We start from the raw sequence: 22013 nt of genomic DNA on the forward strand, positions 1-22013 counted from the left end.
GTAAAGTGAAAGCGCAAAACTTGAGCGACAGGTACCTTTTGTTATCATACAGCCCACGGTTGTCACTGAGTCTTCGCCAGCACACAAAAGCACACTTCGATCAGGAGGGTGAAAGTGCATAGGAACAATGCCGGGAACTACGTCACGCTATTGTTCGACTAAGGCTACATCATTTTTAACGCATGCGTGTTCGTCAATACAGCTTTAGTCTCCACCTTCGCAACACGGTACGTGGAGTGACCGCAATCACACTGACGGTGGAGGAGAATACTAGCTGGTGAGACAATTTAATTCTATCAAGCATAATTATAATACCCTGAACAATCACCGTCATTTGATCGATTTACTACAACATATATTGTATACACAAAATATAATTTTAAAATTGTAGACCTGTTAACTTATATATTTGTGTACTAAAGTATAAGGACACGTGAATAAAATCATGTAGAAGACAAAATGGCCGCTAATCCGCCTTTTGTCTAGACCTAGGCTACATCTTCCGGTTTGTTACGTAATACTAGGATACCCATCCCTTTGTATCGATCCCTGCTTCGATGTACAATTATTTACAACCCACCTTTATTTAGGCGCCTCATTTAAATAAATTCAAATTTTAAATACAATTTAAACTACATAAATTCTCCCATCCACATTTACCCAATATGAAATTTAAAAAAAGTAAAATTAAGTTTGGCAGAGGCAGTGTTCGAACTCGCGGCGCACCACTATCTTAGATACTTTAAGACCCTAGCGCCTTAGACCGCTCGTCCACTTGTCTTGTTGGTATCCATTTTGAAACTTATTTGAACATATAATTGCAACTTCAACATAGGCCTACCACGTGACAAGTAAAGGCAGAGAACGTACCATATTTTGGAATTTTATTTGCTTAAAACATTAATGTGTATCAGAGAAGATGTAATTCTCTGTGTGTATTAAAAGCGCTCAATTTTTAATAACTGTGCGTGTTTTACCAGAGAAGATGTACAGAAATCCAACAATTAATGGGCACAATACATTATCAAGCACGGCTGGGCTGGGCTGCACGTGCTATACTCCTATATACCGGGTATATATACATGTGGGTCTACCATTTTTCGTATATACACGGTCTGGATTTTTGCATTTAATAGGAGGTTTTCCACGCAGGTCCCCAAAAGTTTCTTCCAGATATTGGAGATTAGATTCCCATAAAGACGAAACAATAATTTTTAGTGGGGACCTACGTAAAAATTACATACAATTTTCACCATCAATTCAGTGTTAATTTCCACTCAATTCAGAAAATATTTTGCCGTATATAAAATTGAAATAAAATTCTCTGTTTTCTAAACCACATAAACTTTAGCACCATTGGGTATCACGAATCGTCATTATATGATGTACACGTACAGTTAATATTCAAATATTTTTATACATTATGATGCTTCAGTTTTTATTTACACCAAAAATATTTCATTGAAAACCCTCCCACTTGGTGATTTCATAAAGGTAACCACGCTTCCCTAGAATGTGTAATAAATTAGCATTGTTTTTTTCTTCTTATTTTAGCAGCATTCTAGACACTCAGGCGTCCGGCGATGACTGCTGTAGTCAGTGCTCAAATCGGACACAATAGAACAATAAACCCTGTAGTGTGTTGGATAAGAGCACTGGCATTATTGGAAAATGTTACCTCTCGATAAATAACTTGTTAGAAAATCAAATCGGCACAAAGGAACAATGCGTTACGTATTCTATTGCGCATCCACGAATATGATATCTCCGTGCTCTAATCAGACACAATAGATCAATAAACCCTGCAGTACGTTGGTACTATCATTATTGTTATTATTATTTTATAATTTTGCTGGTTTACCTGTGCGGCGTTCTGGTATACCAACATACTGTATGCAATAGGGAACCCAGCCTCGTCCTCTGATAATGGATGATGTGCATACTTTCGACCGTGTTTATATTCGCTACAATTACGAGCCCACTCTTCCACCTATAGAAAGGTAATGTATACAAATAGCAGATTCGTATCATAATCAGAGGTAGAAAGTCATTCAAATGTGTGTGACCTGATTGATTTTGGTATCCATGGTATCAACCCAAATCACTAGATATTTCTCCGTGAAACATCTGTTACTTGTTGAAAAATCTATGAAAAATCTGTGTTAAATTTCAGATTTGTCATGGATTTTTCCAAAGATCACGGATTTTGTTTATCTCGTAGTGAATGAAAGCTCAAATTGTTCCCTAAATTTTGATGCTCAATAATGGTGAGAATTGTCATACTTTGAAGGTGTAATACCTACAGATACAAAAAGAGTGAAATCCCATGTTTCGTCAGCATTTAAATTAAACATAACCATTTTAATCATGGTGATTTTGACTCTGCCTCTGTAGTGCAGACACAGTTTTTCCATGATGTGTTTTGTAGCTCGCATTGTTTGTTTGAGTGTTCTAAAATATGGGATCCGATAAAATTAAACGCGTTAGTAGTCTGTGGGCATCCTCGCGCCCAAAATTATGCAAATGAGATCAAACAAATGACGTCACGAGTTAATCCCTTCTATTACCGTACCTAATTGCTTCCTAAATTGTAGTGGCTGAGCAAACGAGTGAAACAATGTCAATATTAATAGGTCAATTAAGAGGTTCAACTTCAAATATAGCCTTTAACATGTTTAATGTAGTACTTGTACAGTATACAGGAGTAGATTTATCGGCCTAATATAATATTGGTAAAGTATAAAAGTTAATAGGTACTGTACTATAAAAGTCAATAGGCAGGTACAAACTTTTGTAATATAAAGCTAGGCCAAAACATGTATCTGTATTATACTTATAATAGATGCTAATATACGTAGGCCTGCTCATTATTCCTACATAAAGGTAATTTTATAATTTAACACAATCATTCGCTTACAATCTACAAGCCTGCAGTTCTAATATCAACCGGTATGAGTAATATTTCGGCTTCAGAGCTATGTCCTTGGGACATATTACCGAAAAGTTATAATGGTTCTCAACACCTATCCATCGAAGTGTTTGAATGCAGTGTATGGTGCGCTTTACCATACTCCAATGCCAAACACGTGTGCATGGACGATTTTGATACAGACGAGGGCTTTGAAGAAAGGGAACATTATTTCACAACATTTGATGAATTCTGCGAACTATTTTCGAATCATCCAAAAGTGAGTTTGGTGATGAAATGTGCTGACTGTGGGGAAATGCACGATATTGTTATTATTGATGATGATGATGATGAAGATGATAATGATGACGGAAATGAAAACCATAACAATAAAGATCGGGTGGTGGATATAGACAATCAAAACAACGATGAACTGATGGATGTGGACAATCACGGCGCATGAAAATTGCCAAGAAAGCTACATCAGGATAAACGAGTTCAAACAACCAGTGGGTGTGGTTAAAAACCCAGTTTTAAGACGTACTTACTATCGTACCTGTTCATGGACTACTAACGTATATTGACAGATACATTTTTACAGTATTCGCAAGAATTAATAGCTTGCTGGAAACAGACAAAAAGTATGTATCAATCTACAGGAGAGTACCAAGGTTCCAGATCATGTTGTCATGACATTATTGTCAGCGAGGATGAAACGACTTGTTTTGGAGAAGAGAATCAATCCTTGAAAAGCTGTACAAAAATTGTATATAGCCGAAATGAAGCCATTTTCAACTGTATAGAAACATATCTTGCAAAGGGAACCCTTCAAAGTCAGCTATTGAATTCTGATGAAATGAAACAAATAGATAATGTAATCCATTTCTGCAGAGACCATAGTGAATATAAACTGATGTTAGATTGGCCACTTGGATATCATGATAATTTCACCGAAGAATTTCGAGCTTTGTGTGAAAATGCAATGTTTGCATATGGCAATGGTTACAAACTATGCTTTAGAGCTCTGACACTTTTCGTTTTTACCGACTATCTGTGTAGTCATAGACTCAAAGACAATGATTTGAAACGGAATCTCTTAACAATCACGAAAACTACTATTGAACAATATGACGTTGATTGGACAGTTATATTGGAGAAACGCACGATGAAAAGAAACTTTGTCAAAATCATGTGTGTGAATATCATCATGCTTGCATTGGGCGTTATTTTAAAATGTATGTTTACATGAAGAAATAAACGGAAAAAATAAAATGAAACATAAAAACAAAAAAGTGTGTATTTATGTGTATATTTATGCGCGTGCAGAGTTTAAAGTACAATGTATAAAGATTTTGTGTAGGTAGGTAGGAGTATGTCTAAAAACCTAGAATTAGGGAAACCTTTACATGAGATCTAATATCATCTTTGGATGATTTTTTCCCCTTTTCACTTACATCTGATTGTGAATGCTAAGGTCAGAGGGTGCTCTATCTATACTACTACGTACGATATTGTTGTAGGCCTTAACCATGGAGGGTAGCACATCGCTGTATTTAAAGATATATTTGATCGTGAACTATTTCTCGTACCATCACAGACACTATCGGTATTGCGATTGTTAGAGTATCAGGAATTTTAGGTAGGATGAGCCCTTATAGTAATCAATTTATGACTATCACTGTCAATTTCAATATTTTTTTTTTGGTTGCTGTAAATATTTGTTTTCATGTAGTATATTTTTCTAGATGTTTTAAGATTTATCTAATTATTTTTGGGAACAGCTAATTAATATTCAAAATAATAATTTTAGTAAGTAGGTACATTGGCTAAATTCTGACCATGTTATAAAATAGACCTAAACAAAAACAACAACAACAACAACACAAATAAAGTACAGTACAACAACATACGCGTCTTTCATTTACAATTATTTTATTATAGATATTCGAAGTTTCTTTGTAAACATTTACAACTAGAGTGAGTATAGAAGTTACCCAATTGGTTTCATGAGTAGAATCTTCATCAAAAATAAGTATTAAACTATACACAGTTTGTGAATTATTTTATAGTATTACATGTAATGTTCATATGTAGTATAGTTTAGTGGCGGTGTTGGTTAAACGCTGTCTCCATCATCAACTTCCATTTCTTCTTCATCTGTACCTTCGTCGTACATGAAAAGGCCATCAAATTTGGTCCGATGTTTAGCTATTACCCTCTTCAGAGCTTTGCGTATCTCCATGCCACCATCTATTTTCTCTTCAAGATCATTCATAATCTCCTGATGAGTTTCATCGTCTTTGAGATGAATATTACGCCGCAAATATGCCATGTATTTGTTAAAAATGTCCGGTGAAGTGCCCACAAAGTCTTCATATAGGCTTTTTCATTGGCTTGTTCTTCATCCATACCCTGATTGATGTACTTCTGCCAAAACAATTCAACTTTCAGTGTCAAATTTGTGATAAAGGTTTTGTTTTTATAAATCTTTGATCTGCAAAGCAGATTTCATATGGTTATTTATTTCCATTCTACATTGTCTATAGCTGACTGCAACACTGATTCAATTTCTCCACCATTTCCCTAGCTTGGTTTACCACTGCTGCTTTTGTCCAGATGATTCCATCTACGAGGGAGCAATAATTGAGCTTTCGAAAAACCAGCATTTGAAAAGCACCTTTTCCATTGCGATACTCTTTATCTTTCCACTTTGCCATGGATGTCGTCGTACTTTCCGCAAAATCGACCAAGTTGGCGTCTAAGCTTTGAAGGTTAGCAACCTCCAGCCATACAGCATTAACATAGTTCAGATCCAATAATTCAGAAAATGCTTTTTCGTAAACGATGTCACACAATGGATCATCACGATCTTCATTCAGATACACGCAAATGTGTTTCACCTGGCTAGGATGTCCGTCACAATGTGTCTTCATCATTTCCCTCGCATGACGTTCTAACTCATCCCCGATTATATAATGCGCAAATTGATGAAGTAGATGTCGCTGTCTCTCCATCTCCATTTCTTTGATTGATGCGTCCCAATTTTCCTTTGAGTTAGGTAAAACGTCGCTGATGTTGAAAGTAGCCATCTCTATTAAGGCTATGAAGGATGGATTAAGCAAGTTGAATGCCTGATGAAGCCCTTTATAATGCTGAGGTGGACACGTGCGTGAAGAATTTATATCCCGATCTATAGTATACGTCATGGATGACTTGACCAATCAAAATTCTGTATTGTGTTTCATTTCTAAAAACTATATTGACACGTGAACATAGTAAAGGGTATTGATAAGTTATCTTTCGAAGACTGCTGACTGAAATTTTTTGTCGGACTACGCCTGTTCACTTTCACGCGAGCTGCATCCACTGCCTCAGCTTCTGATAAGTATCCCCTCAAGTGACTGCTAAGACGCATAAACCGTATCTGTGCAGGTCCGTGAAAATATTCCTTGCCATCCCGATATTTCTTGTTACCCCATTTTGCACAAGATTCTGTTACAGTCTCCTCAAAATCAATCCTCTTGGGATCTAGCTGTAAAATTTTAGCGGACTACAGGAATATAGCTTGCACATAGCCCAGATCCAGTTTAGCTAGGGCTTCCTCGTAAATTATGTCAAACAGTGGGTCTTCGCATGCTATACAGACGGTTCTATTTGACGCCCGTTGTACCGTTCTTTCATCACTGCACCGAACATCGTTTTAGTTCGTCACCAACTATATAGTTGACCAAATATTGAAGTCGCCGTATGAGCTCCTCATTGCTTGCTTATCTTAGGTATCATTTCGACTCCCTATCTTGCCACATAGAATATTCTCCTTCACTATTCCAAGCATCAGCCATTGGAACTGATTGTTTGATATACTTATAGAAGAATGATGATTTTGTGAATATGACGATATACAGAGCTACTAGTTATATCTTTCTTTCAAATAGTATTCACCAATAACAGCTTAGGATTTAAATGAGGTCAACATGATGGATATTGGATATTTTTAGACTGTTGCATATTCATGTTAGAATATTCTGTTTTGAATTTTGCATAATACACTACAACATGTTCAAAGTTGTGCATTCCGAACTATATCTATCAACTATATCACTGATCTCAAAATCTGAGCAACAAATGAGCAGAATGAGTAGCAAATGAGCAGAATGAGTAGCAGAATGAGCAGTAAATGAGCAACATGAACAGCATGAACAGCAGATGAGCAGAATGAGCAGCAAGTGAGCAGTAAATGAGCAAAATGAGCAGGAAGTGAGCAGCAAGTGAGTAAAATGAGCAGTAAATGAGCAGTAGATGAGTAAAATGAGCAGCAAATGAGCAGTAAATGAGCAAAATGGGCAGTAAATGAGTCGAATGAGCAGCAAATGAGCAGAATGAGCAGCAAGTGAGCAGCAAATGAGGAGAATGAGCAGCAAAATGAGCACCAAATGAGCACCAAATGAGTAGAATGAGTAACAAATGAGCAGAATGAGTAGCAAATGAGCAGAATGAGTAGCAGAATGAGCAGTAAATGAGTAAAATGAGCAGATAATGAGCAAAATGAGCAGCAAGTGAGCAGTTAATGAGCAGTAAATGAGCAAAATGAGCAATAAATGAGCAGCAAATGAGCAGAATGAGCAGCAAGTGAGCAGTAAATGAGCAGTAAGTGAGCAGCAAGTGAGTAAAATGAGCAGTAAATGAGCAGCAGATGAGTCAAATGAGCAGCAAATGAGCAGAATGAGCAGCAAGTGAGCAGTAAATGAGCAGTAAGTGAGCAGCAAGTGAGTAAAATGAGCAGTAAATGAGCAGCAGATGAGTCAAATGAGCAGCAAGTCAGCAGTAAATGAGCAAAATGAGCAGTAAATGAGCAGAATGAGCAGTAAATGAGTCGAATGAGCAGCAAATGAGCAGCAAGTGAGCAGTAAATCAGCAAAATGAGCAAAATGAGCAGTAAATGAGCAGAATGAGCAGTAAATGAGTCGAATGAGCAGTAAATGAGCAGAATTAGCAGTAAATGAGTCGAATGAGCAGCAAATGAGCAGAATGAGCGGCAAGTGCGCAGTAAATGAGCAAAATGAGCAGTAAGTGAGCAGCTTGAGCAGAAAGTGCGCATGAGCAGAACGATCAGCACATGTGAGCAGTAAATGAGCAGCTTGAGCAGAAAGTGTGCAGCAAGTGATCAACAAAATTAAATATATGTTTTTCTTGTGTCTCTAATCATTCAGTTCCGAGCTTTCAAAGAGTCAACATGAATTCTTTATCTGCTGTAGGTAAACCCTATGCTTGCTCATTCTGCGACAAAACGTTTGCTCGCCAGTTCAACCTTAGGCGACACACGGAAACTGTACATGGTGTTGAGGAGTCTGAAAAGGATGAAAATGAAGATTCCAAAGAAGATAATCCTGAAATTGAGTATTCACAAGAAAATAACCCTGAATACTGTTCGGAGACAGATGAACATGAAGACTCAGAATCTGAGGATTCTGAATCCACCAGGGAAGTAGAATCTGAATCATCTGATGGAGAGATGTCTAGTGATGAGTTTGAAGACAATGTCACATATCAAGAATTGTATCAGCAAGCCATTGAAGAAACTCAAGAGATAAGGGATGAAAAATACCAGAAGTACATCAATCAGGGTATGGATGAAGAACAAGCCAATGAAAAAGCCTATATGAAGACTTTGTGGGCACTTCACCGGACATTTTTTAACAAATACATGGCATATTTGCGGCGTAATATTCATATCAAAGACGATGAAACTCATCAGGAGATTATGAATGATCTTGAAGAGAAAATAGATGGTGGCATGGAGATACGCAAAGCTCTGAAGAGGGTAATAGCTAAACATCGGACCAAATTTGATGGCCTTTTCATGTACGACGAAGGTACGGATGAAGAAGAAATGGAAGTTGATGATGGAGACAGCGTTTAACCAACACCGCCACTAAACTATACTACATATGAACATTACATGTAATACTATAAAATAATTCACAAACTGTGTATAGTTTAATACTTATTTTTGATGAAGATTCTACTTTAAACTCTGCACGCGCATAAATATACACATAAATACACACTTTTTTGTTTTTATGTTTCATTTAATTTTTTCCGTTTATTTCTTCATGTAAACATACATTTTAAAATAACGCCCAATGCAAGCATGATGATATTCACACACATGATTTTGACAAAGTTTCTTTTCATCGTGCGTTTCTCCAATATAACTGTCCAATCAACGTCATATTGTTCTATAGTAGTTTTCGTGATTGTTAAGAGATTCCGTTTCAAATCATTGTCTTTGAGTCATTATCATGATATTCAAGTGGCCAATCTAACATCAGTTTATATTCACTATGGTCTCTGCAGAAATGGATTACATTGTCTATTTGTTTCATTTCATCAGAATTCAATAGCTGACTTTGAAGGGTTCCCTTTGCAAGATATGTTTCTATACAGTTAAAAATGGCTTCATTTCGGCTATATACAATTTTTGTACAGCTTTTCAAGGATTGATTCTCTTCTCCAAAACAAGTCGTTTCATCCTCGCTGACAATAATGTCATGACAACATGATCTGGAACCTTGGTACTCTCCTGTAGATTGATACATACTTTTTGTCTGTTTCCAGCAAGCTATTAATTCTTGCGAATACTGTAAAAATTTATCTGTCAATATACGTTAGTAGTCCATGAACAGGTACGATAGTAAGTACGTCTTAAAACTGGGTTTTTAACCACACCCACTGGTTGTTTGAACTCGTTTATCCTGATGTAGCTTTCTTGGCAATTTTCATGCGCCGTGATTGTCCACATCCATCAGTTCATCGTTGTTTTGATTGTCTATATCCACCACCTGATCTTGATTGTTATGGTTTTCATTTCCGTCATCATTATCATCTTCATCATCATCGTCATCAATAATAACAATATCGTGCATTTCCCCACAGTCAGCACATTTCATCACCAAACTCACTTTTGGATGATTCGAAAATAGTTCGCAGAATTCATCAAATGTTGTGAAATAATGTTCCCTTTCTTCAAAGCCCTCGTCTGTATCAAAATCGTCCATGCACACGTGTTTGGCATTGGAGTATGGTAAAGCGCACCATACACTGCATTCAAACACTTCGATGGATAGGTGTTGAGAACCATTATAACTTTTCGGTAATATGTCCCAAAAACATAGCTCTGAAGCCGAAATATTACTCATACCGGTTGATATTAGAACTGCAGGCTTGTAGATTGTAAGCGAATGATTGTGTTAAATTATAAAATTATCTTTATGTAGGAATAATGAGCAGGCCTACGTATATTAGCATCTATTATAAGTATAATACAGATACATGTTTTGGCCTAGCTTTATATTACAAAAGTTTGTACCTGCCTATTGACTTTTATAGTACAGTACCTATTAACTTTTATACTTTACCAATATTATATTAGGCCGATAAATCTACTCCTGTATACTGTACAAGTACTACATTAAACATGTTAAAGGCTATATTTGAAGTTGAACCTCTTAATTGACCTATTAATATTGACATTGTTTCACTCGTTTGCTCAGCCACTACAATTTAGGAAGCAATTAGGTACGGTAATAGAAGGGATTAACTCGTGACGTCATTTGTTTGATCTCATTTGCATAATTTTGGGCGCAAGGATGCCCACAGACTACTCGCGTTAAGCCCAATATATTCGAATTATTTAGCAGTATTTTTTCCACATACATATCCTTTGAAGTACTTGTGGAGAATTTATCAGAGAATAGTCTGTTTTAGTAATCGTAATGAGTAAAAGACTATTTATCAACTTCTCAAGCCGACGACGAACCCGACAAGCTTCATAAATCGTGTCATTGTAATGTTATGTGCCCTAACATAATCCATAATAAGGGTAACCGGTTATGTATTTTGTCTACGAGTGGATATTCATTCCTAGTGGTAGATAAAATGATTAAAGGGTTTAACTTCAACACTACACTATTTTTTGCTCACCTGGAACGTTTTCATTAGCTCGAATAGTGTCTTCAGCAGATGGTGATGCTGTGATGATATCTTGTCTACGATCGGGATATCTCTCACTGATGACGTCATAAGTATGATTGACAGGATGACGTCATAGGATGTTACGATGTAGCGTAACATCGTATGACGTCATGCTGTCAAACATATGACGATAAAGCAGCTGAACTTCGTGCTCGCGTAGTCAATGTAATCAAGACCACTTGTAATATCACTAAAGAAGAAAGACTTGCTCTTGATAAGCTTAAAAAGACGCTGATATCATTATTGTTCCTGATGACAAAGGCAGGGCCACTTGCGTTATCGACTCGGCTGTTTATAAAGAGAAAGCGAACGCACTTCTTCAGGATGTGAATGTTTACGAACGGCTTAAGAAAGACCCGACGCAGAAATATCAGACTAACTCATCAAATTATTGAAAGATCTGAAGGATAAAGGTGCCATTGATTCTAGGACTCTAGGAAATTATATGATATTGTCAGTGATGTACCAAACTTTTATGGGTTAATAAAAATAAATAAAGCCGATGCCCCGCTTAGACCAATTATATCAAGCATCCTACTATCTTGCGCGGTTTGTGTTAGGGATTATATCTCCTCTCATTGGCAACACTGAACATTACATTACTAATACTAAATCATTCGTGGAGAACATTTGCGATTTAAAATTGGAATCGGATGAGTCTCTCGTGTCATTTGATGTATCTGCTCTGTTTACCTCCCTCCCCGTTGACAAAACACTTGAAGTTGTAGATGAGCTGTTGAAGAGTGATTCTAGCTGGAAAAAAAGTTGAAGCAGAAAATCTCGAGGCTGAGCAAGTGCTGGATTGTTTGAGTTTTTGTCTAGACACTTCTTACTGTGTGTTCCGGGAGACCTTGCTATGGGCAGTTCGTGTAGTCCACTTTCTGCAGACGCAACATGGAATACTTTGAGAGCCAGGCATTAACATCAGCCCCCCCCGCGTGTTTGGAAAAGATATGTGGATGATACCTTCATGGTCATAAAAACTGCACATATCGAATAATTCACTGATCATAATTATTAATAACATTGATCCCAACATCAAGTTGACGCAGAAGTTTATGGAAGAAGACGCGGTAAACTTCCTTTCCTCGACAATTTGATCTGCCATCAGTAGGACGGAACTATCAAAGTCAAAGTGTATAGAGAACCGACACACACAGAGCAATAATTGAATTTCTCCTCTCATCACCCACTTAAATACAAACTCAGTGTGGTGAGAACGCTACTCCATCGCGCGGAAACGATTGTCACAGACCCGGCTAATAAAACGCTCTTAAAACTGTAACTATAAAGACGGGACATTTTTCCGCGGCCACCTCAAAGAAAAAGACAGTTCTACCTCAGAACCCAGATACCCGGATACGGTCAATAAAGGTTTTGTCACCTTGCCTTACATAGGGCCTTTCTGAGCAGCTGCGTAGAGCCTTTAGGAATGCAGGAGTACCTACCAGCTTCAAACCTCAAAATACGCTTAGGAGTGCTTAGTGTATGGGATTGTGTTTTCGAGATCACTTGCGCCCATTGTGATGCTAGTTATATATGCGAATCGGCCAGGAAGCTCGAAAAAAATGATTGGTAAACATAAATCCACCGCTGTCAGTTCCAAATCAGCCGTCGTAAGATCTTTAAGGGCACCAGATTGACTGGAAAAATGTAAAAGTTCTAGAACGGGGGGAAAAAGAATATTCACGTAGAGTTATGGAAGTAATACACATAAGGACTCAGAAACCGAGACTGAATCGTGATCAAGACAAAATTACGTCATCCTGTCAATCATATGACGTCATCAGTGAGAGATTATCCCGATTGTAGACAAGATTTCATCACAGCATCACCATCTGCTAGTCGAGCTAGTGAATATACAAATCCTGGTCCGGTAGAATGTGGGAAATAACAAGTAAGTCTCTCACTTTCCTACCGAAAACGGACAATAAATAGAATAGAATGAAGGGAGGAAAGAAGGAAGGAACGAATGACAGAAGGAAGAAATTAATGAGTGAGTGAGTGGAATAGTGAGAGAGTGAATGAGTGAATATACTAATCTTGATCCGATAAAATGTGGGAAATAAAAAGTAAGCCGCCCACTTTCCCACCAAAAAATGAACAATAAATAGGATCAAAGACTCATTGACTGAGTGTATATAGCACACATAATACATTAATCCTACCTTCTCATCGTGTGGAATTGGTAAAGTCGTTTCGGCGGTATGTGCTGTCATTGAGCTGGCTAGTTCAATCGCTGTTTGATTGCCAGAGAAAATAGCTGCACAGTTAACAGGGTAATGCTTATGGTAATGTTGCGCTTGGTCTTCCTTATTTAAGTGCTGTACCCAGTTGAAAAATAGTTCTTGGTCCATCCTATATGACTCGGTTGCGGTGTTATCATCATGATTGGAATCTGGATAAGGGAAAAGATTTAAAAAAAAGTCTTGATTGCTCTCGCGAATTTCACCAATACTACCCTCCCATTCCAAATAGCATTACTTCAACACTTTTGTCAAAAGAGATATTTAATTAATATCTTTAATTAATAAACTGACCTGTGTTAACAATTCCGTAAGAATCCAATATCTGCTGACCAACAATCGTGAATTGTGATTGTAATTTCATACAACTAGTCCAAATATTTCCACTTTTATACTTGCAGACGTTTCGAAAACTGACAGTTTTCTTTATCAATGCTATTGTTGCTGTGACGATCTGTGTACAGCTGATGATTTCTGTTGTATTGCCCCTCGTCTCTGTTCATGATTTTTCTCCGCTTTCTAATAGTGATCGCCTCCTTAATCCATCTCTTATATCTATCACTCTCTTTACCAACGATTTTAGCCTCCTCCCAATTGATGACGTGATTGTTTTCTACTACATTGTCAGTAATGGCCGATTTGTGAACAACTGACTGGAATGTCTTTCTGGTGGCTCTAGTGTTTATGTTGGCACCAATTTTTTCTGCCTCAGTGCTCGCTACTGAATTAGCATCGAAAGTCACCATCGAAACCTCCGAAGTCTAACGTGAGCAACCATGAAAGAAAAGCCATTACTGTTCTTTAAAAAGAGGACTCGATTGTTATCTTACCTGCGGATAAGAGGAAAGTCACAGTTGTCGGTCCTGGATAAACAGGAATATAATGAGACGGTTCATATCTTGTTAAGTGATAAGAAAACGTACGAGGAATTACCATCTGACCCAACACAACAAGAGGTAATTGGTGACTATCTTGACTATATTGACCAAAGAGGATAATGTTATCAGCCGTTTGGAGGAGCACAAAACTAAGGCAGAGAAAATTGGCGCCCACATAAAAACTAGAGCCTCCAGAAAGGCATCCCAATCAGTTGTTCACAAATCGGCCATTACTGACCATGTAGTAGAAAAAAAATCACATCATCGATTGGGGGAGTCTGGAACTGTTGCTAAAGAGAGTGATATGTATAAGAGATGGACTAAGGAGGCGATCACCACTAGAATCACATCATCGATTGGGGGAGTCTGGAACTGTTGCTAAAGAGAGTGATATGTATAAGAGATGGACTAAGGAGGCGATCACCACTAGAATCACATCATCGATTGGGGGAGTCTGGAACTGTTGCTAAAGAGAGTGGTATGTATAAGAGATGGACTAAGGAGGCGATCACCACTAGAGAGCGTGGAAAACCCATAAACAGAGACGAGGGACAAAACAACTTGAGTCACGATCTGATAACTGAAGAAAAACTGACAAATCCGTTGCTAAGCAGCAGAAATCATCCGCGGTACACAGATCGTCACTGCTACAATAGCATAGATAAAGACAAATGTCAGTTTTCGAAACGTCTGCAAGTAAGTGGAAATATTGTACTAGTTGTTTGAAATGACATGAAAAGTTTTGATGAATACCTTTAAGAATCGTGCATAGTGTCAATATCACATTTAAATGAGTCAATATCATCGTCACTGGTCATGGGCTTAAATTTGTGTTTCATGAGGTCGGTACATAAGTAACTTACTTACGGTACTTTAAGTACGGCGCGTTGCCGCACTGCATCATATTGCAAATACTGCATTGTGGTCGATTGTATACTGCATTAATTGGGGTATTGCAATAAAGTTAAATACGTTTTAACTTGGGAATGCGACGAGTTGCGTTGAGTTGCGGCAAAAAGTACCAAATGCACCGCACCGCAAAGCAATTGCGGCATAGTATGACCTTGGTCTTGCTATGGGATCCATGCAGAAGCTTAACCCCATTTGGAAGTCGAGAGACATCAAAATATTCAACCAAACTTGAATTATACCGAGTACTGGTCCTATCCATCGTCACAGTGCCGAAACCTGGACACTCGAGAAATCAGATGAACAGAGACTGCAAGTATTTGAAATGGCGTGCTTGAGGAAAATATTAGGAGTCACACGAAGAGACAGAATCCGAAATACTAGCATCAGGGAGCGGCTACATTACTACAAAGAACTGACTACAACTAAAAAAAAAAAAAAACTCAAATATTTTGGTCATGTGAAAAGAATGAACAACACCCAATATTCAAAAATCCTTCTCGAAGGTCACATAGAAGGCAACAGACCCAGAGGAAGACCGGGAAAAAGTGGCTCGAGGACATCAAGCACTTCTGTTCATCAATTGCAGCGGCAGGACATCTGGCCACCAACAGACAGCTGTGGAGACTCAAACTAGTTGGGAAGCCATCTCCGAGACCTACCTCAGGAGGACGGCTTTAAGTGTAAATGTGTAAGTGTATGACGTACTGGTCTTTAGTAATGAAGTACCAGGGAACTGTTCTGAAAGAAATTAGACAAACACAGATCGTTAAATAATGGGGAAATGTCCCAGAAAAGATCCCTGTAGAACGTCAAACAATACAGGAAAGGATGAAATTATACAGACGGACACAGACGGATTGGGTTCTGCTGGCTAGATATAATCTACACCAGCAGAAAAAAGGACCGGTAAGGTGAGACCAACAGATCGGATTTGCAGTAGCAGTGAGTCATGGAGGTGGGCACCTTATCAAAAGTTTTTGTCATATCAAATAAGGCCATAGCCACGCTGCAAATATTTCCCAAGTAACCGTTTAGTTTATAACCACCCCAAGCTCATTTCAGAACAGGATGATTAGTTGGGATATCTTAACAAGTCTGTTGACTGTTGGCCAACTGCTTTCTTGAACGGATCACTACAAGACACAGGTCATCAACATATTTAAAACTGTTTATCCTGGCATCAGCAGCGGAATTGATAGGGCCAAACTTCGTACTCGGGGGGATTGCGTAGGAGAGCGTCAAGTTCATGAAAACTTTGCATTGCAAGAGTAAGAAATCATCAAAATCCAAACAAGCAATGTTGATATAATAAAATAGCATAAATTATAAGTTATCGCATGTTATTACCTGACTGATCCTTAGAAATGACTTCAGTTATGACTGTATGAATTGCATGGCTTTGCCATAATCTAAGTATGATAAATAAAGTAACCAGAGCTGTAAATCCCAAGATACAAATACGTCGATAATGTATCCGAAACCGTCCGGTCATCTGTAGATTGAAAGCAATGTGAGAAAGAAATTATGGTAGATGAGCACATTACACATTCTATAAAGATGCTTTGCACTCTCTTAAATTGCCCGATTGAATATTCAATCAAATAGATTGAATTTTCAATCTCGCCGTACAATTAGGGACAAATCGTTTTCGACTGTATGTTCAGTCGGGTGATTTGAATTTTTCAAACTTTTTTTTCATTCAAAAGGAGTGATTCTCAATCCTCTACAATCTATTTTTAGCGATTAAAGTTAGGGGCAACCCTTTTTGGATTGAATTTTTAGTAGAAAGGATTGATTTTTATTGTTTTTCAATCTTTTGCCGTCCCAAATTAAGGACAAGTCCATTCCAGTTGAAAAAAAAGATTGAAAATGTTCACTCTAAAACAGTTTGAAATCTCAATCAAAACATATGCAACACATGTAATTTGGCAGTACATTAGGAGTAACACTTGATTAGATAGTGAAACCAGTCTACAAAGAGAGTTAGAGTGAAAAAAACCCACCTCAATCTATTTAGATTGATTCCTATCATCAATTGTTAATCGTTATGGCCAGTTTAAGAGAGTGCATGTGCAGTACCTTCGATTGGATTGAGAATGTCATTACCAGTCAGGTGCACAACGTAAATACGTCCAAAAATCGTTAGGTCAAAACGGACTGCTCTGCATTTCCTTTTTGATAAACAATTCATACCATTCCATGCATAAAACACAACATATCCCCGGTGACTGCCCTGCCCAGAGAAAAAAGGGACTGCTCTAGTTGAGTATGACCAGTGTAACCCAACATATCTTAACACATAGAGCGTGTTTATAGTGAATATACCGTATTTTGAGTATACCGTATACGATAATCCTTATTATGTACCGATACCCTTGCTGTTTATAGTGAGACACAGTTACCGCACAAATTATATACCAACTAACATTATCGTACATTTGCAATGACCCCGAGGTCACACGGGGAATGTGTAAATATTGTGGCGCGAGCTATAAACAGCCCTACACCACATTTCGCCATACTGCATTCTAGAAACGCTTGCTGTTAGAATAAGAAAAATTTTAATGCTAATTTATTGCCCATTCTAGGGAAGCGTGGTAACCTTTTTAAAATAACCGAGTGAGAGGGTTTTCAAGAAAATATTTTTCCTGTCAAAACTGAAGCATCCTCTGTATAAAAGAAAATATGAATATTAACTGCACATCATTTATAACGATTCGTGATACCCAATTGTAGCACATATTTTTGTCGTTTAAGGGGGTACTACATCCATTGATTTTTTTTTGCATTGTTTTGCATTTTGTGAAGAAATTACAAAACAAAATTGGACAAAGTGATATGCAAAATGAAGGGGCAAATCTTCTCGTTTTATTGGTGGCATCGGTATCAGTGTAGCTTACATGCTTTTGAAGATAGAAGCCAAAAGGAGGTACATCACTGATGATTTAAATTCACTTCATTTTGGAAAGCTTACTATCAACGGATTTCGTTAAAATTTTGGATATGTGTTGCTAACACATTAGGGAAATAATGTTGATATGTAAAATGGGAATAAGTGGTCCCTGATTTCTTTTATGACTTCATGAACTTGGTGCTCCACAACTATCAAAAAACGAACCGGTTAAAATGCTTCTATTTTCAATGTCGAGCTATATTTTGTATTTTGAACTTGCAACACTATGTCACTGAAACTTAATTAAGCCATAGGTAACGGGTTACCACAACCACACTACAGCAATGTTGAAAAAGATTGTATTTTTTGTCACCTATACCACCATAATCACCATTTTTGTGATTTTGGTAACTATTTTATATTTATTTGCCCAATCCAACTCAACTCTAAATTGTACTCATTATATATCCAGTAACAGACAAAATATCAAAATTGATGCCTCATTATGACATGTATGATATCACATATATCACATGTATTCAAAATTGATGCCTGAATTTGACCTGAACCAATTGACCTATAACCTGACCTTTGATAACCTTCTAGCCTTTTTTAATCTCTTTTCCTAACAACATATTATAGAAAATACATACATGGTGTAGTATTAAATTGTCTATGTGGAAGAGATTATTTAGGCCTATTTAATTTATTCAGTGTTATAATCAGTGAGTATATTTCTATAGATAGTATAACAAAGGATTTAATGTACATTCTATTCATGTATTCTACTTGGACATGTTCAATAGAATAAATTATGGTTTGTTATGAAACACACATCTCAGTTACCAGGATACAGTAAACAAAAAAATATATAGGGCTAAAATGATTTTCTAAAATGGTTTAAAACCACTTTGTATGTAGAGATGTTTTATAAGTTCAGGACATGAGATGATGAACATATTTATATACTTTATAAATTTGCAACAAAAAAAAGAAGATGGGTACTGATGAAAATCAGGGTATTAAATCGCCTTAAGAGGCAGAGAATTTTATTTCAATTTTATATACGCCAAAATATTTTTTTAATTGAGCAAGAATAAGGATAGAAAAAAAAGTTGAAAATTCTATGTGAATATTACATTAGACCCAACCAAAGATTACTGTTTCGTTTTTATGGTAATCTAATCTTTTATTTCCTGAAAAAACATTAAGGGTCTAATGTCGATTATTCACATACTTGATCAAAACATCGAACGTTTATACAAGAAAAATGGTAGGTTCCTCTATAGTATCTTACTGACCATGGAAATGTGCTGACACACGAGCACGTGTCAAAATCGATATAATGTATTGTCCATATAGACGCCCATTTATCATGTTTATTGTTGGATTTTTTTGTATAGGCCTATAGAACACGCATCAGTTAACAACAATTGAGCGCTAATAATACACATTAATGTTTTTAGGTAAATAAAATTCCAAAATATTGTACGTTTTCTGCCTTTGCTTGTCACGTGGTAGGCCGATGTTGAAGTTGTGATTATATCTTCAAATAAGTTTCAAATGGATTGCAACAAGACAAGTGCCCGAGTGGTCTAAGGCGCTGGGTTCATAGTGTGTCCAAAGTAGTGCGCCATGAGTTCGAACCCCGCCTCCGCCAAACTTTAATGAAGTAAAATTAAAATTAAAATTAAAATTTTACTTTAAAAAAATTTCATATTAGGGAAATGTGACTGGCAGAATGTATGTATGGCGTGAAGTGGTATAAAACAGCCCATTCAACAATATGATCATGGCGGTGAACATGTAGCTTCTGTTTTGATAACTCTTGGTGGTGAGAATCGTTCCGAATGTCCTGCGCGCATCCTACGCATCATGAAGAAGCTCCTACTTCCGGTAATACCGCACACAATTTATACTGGTGTGTTTATTGTGGGTATATCTCGCCACAATATCCTTCGGTTGAGAAGGATATCGATGTACCGTACATACATATACTGCTACTGTTTATAGTGGGCAAGTATCCGGATAATCTCTAACTGGGTAGAAATTGTACCGGAATGTACCACACATCTGCTCCCACTATAAACACGCTCATAGACTCAACCTCTTTCATCTCCAATCTGGTTAATCTATTAATGAAGTAAAAATCAATGTGGGTGGTAAATCTTAACCAATAAGAGAGAGAGAGAGGCAAGCAAACATGTTTATGATCCTGTGTCATATACTGGGGTACCCAAAAAATGTATTTTTATTGGTCAAGCGTGAGCGGGTTATTTGAATATGAATGTATATTAGTGAGGGCTGAGATGCTGGTGAACGGGCGTGTTCACTGACCGAATTCGCAGCAAGCAGAGTAGACCGTTCGTTTTCTTTTCGAATGAAAATTTTCTTGCAAATTATTTTGAATTTATAGATTATACCGTTATCTAAGAATCTCTTTACAGATAATATGAATTGGATAAGAGGATCCCCCGTGTCGGAAGATGTTATAGGAGTGCAGAGACTCAGGAGAGGAAACAAATTTCGAAACCCAAGGCATCATGGTCAAGATATGCCGATACACGTGATACAAGAAGTGTAGGCCTACATGGAACAAGTTTGGTGGTAAGACTGGGAGTTGAAGATATGCTGGGTAGATAGGAGCGTAGATCAGAGGCTGGTGTATCCATAGGAGACCGGTAAGTCCCTGTATCCTTTTACTGAGCTGACTACAATCAGCAGGGACTCTTTCCTGTTCGTGGGTCTGCCCATCGCTTGCACCGAAGGACGGATTTCCACAGACCGAATTCGCAGCAAGCAGAGTAGACCGTTCGTTGTGTGTAGCGATAGCCATAGAAAGATGTCAGAAAAAGATAGCTCGGCTGGATCAAGTTCACAAGTTCCTACCAAAGATAAGCCAGTATCTTTCAAGCTTGTGGGGGGATACTATTAAAGAGGCTCTTCACGACTTTAAGGGCTTTTTGGATTCATCGCTCAACAGTTTGCGACAGGAGACGAGTAAGAAACAAGAAAATACAGAGGAGCAGGTATTGCAGATAAAGAGAGCGTCAGAGCTTACTCTCAACTTAAAAGGCAATAAATCGCAGTTTGATTTTAACACAGGGGTTCTAGAGAAGCTAGAGAGGGCAGAGAAGTCTCTGGATCAAGGTGACAGCGTTAGCGCTACACCGTTAGTTAAGGAAGCGGTGGCATCGTACTTAAAGAAACGAAATAAGTTAATCAGAAATGCTGATAAAAGTGCCGCAGGTTAGTAATTAAAACATAAATAAAATGCTTTATGTCCGTACCCGTATAGTTTCGCAATTGTGAATGCTGTATTATCGCACAGCGATAGGGGCGATAGAGCTATTAATACTAGTTATTATAATGATGGTATTTCATAATGAACGAGAATAATGTATTCAATCGATACTATGTTTTCAATAGTTCCCGATTAACAAGCGTTATTCAGCAAAGACGCTGAAGCTTGTTCTTTTTTCTATTGAATTTTGTTTCAACGGTTTGATTAGGTTGGGCTGCAGTGGATGAGTACCTCAGTGATGACCTCGCAAGCGAATCCGATGATGAGAAAAGGATTAGACAAGCCCAAGCAAGAGCAGTGCGTAAGAAGCGGGCGAACATAACCAATACGGCCCCAGCAAAGCGTCAGCGGCAGGGCGTGGCATTTCCAGTGGATGGCCATAGTACTGGGTCTGATCTTTTTCGTGGCCTACAATACAACCGTATACATTATGCTGGGTATCCAGCAAACACCTCAACCAGATGGGGATATGGTCCTAAACAAACAGACATCTGTTTCAACTGCGGAAAAACAGGACATTGGAGGAGAGGGTGCGCACAGCAAGGGTTCAACGACACAAAAGCAGACAATGCTGGCACCTCCAATTAGTGGAAGTAACATTTTGTCCCAAGGTAAATTAAAAGAGGAGATGCTTGAAATGTAGCGTTACATAAGTATGTAGAATTGCAATAAATATGCGAAGTAATAATCTTAAATAACAATAACACGGTTTCGTGCTTGGTATATATTTTACAGATCCTTTGTTTGGTGAGAGTACTGATCAAGAAACTTCGAACTTTGGGTACGATATGGATTTTTACGTTGAGAATTATTATGACTATGAGCAAGGTAACGATGA

The 22013-nt window shown here is 37.6% G+C and overlaps 1 protein-coding gene across 1 annotated transcript; it reads left to right on the forward strand.

Annotated features, from left to right (window-relative positions):
* Positions 1-20713: 20713 nt before the first annotated feature.
* LOC140145075 (uncharacterized) lies at positions 20714-21763 on the forward strand. Its single transcript, XM_072166860.1, is given in 3 exon segments — positions 20714-20791; positions 20793-21120; positions 21384-21763. Coding segments are annotated over 3 exon segments (786 nt in total).
* Positions 21764-22013: the final 250 nt, after the last annotated feature.

The sequence above is a fragment of the Amphiura filiformis genome, unplaced genomic scaffold, assembly GCF_039555335.1.
Source record: "Amphiura filiformis unplaced genomic scaffold, Afil_fr2py scaffold_128, whole genome shotgun sequence".
In the NCBI taxonomy this organism is placed as follows: Eukaryota; Metazoa; Echinodermata; class Ophiuroidea; order Amphilepidida; family Amphiuridae; genus Amphiura; species Amphiura filiformis.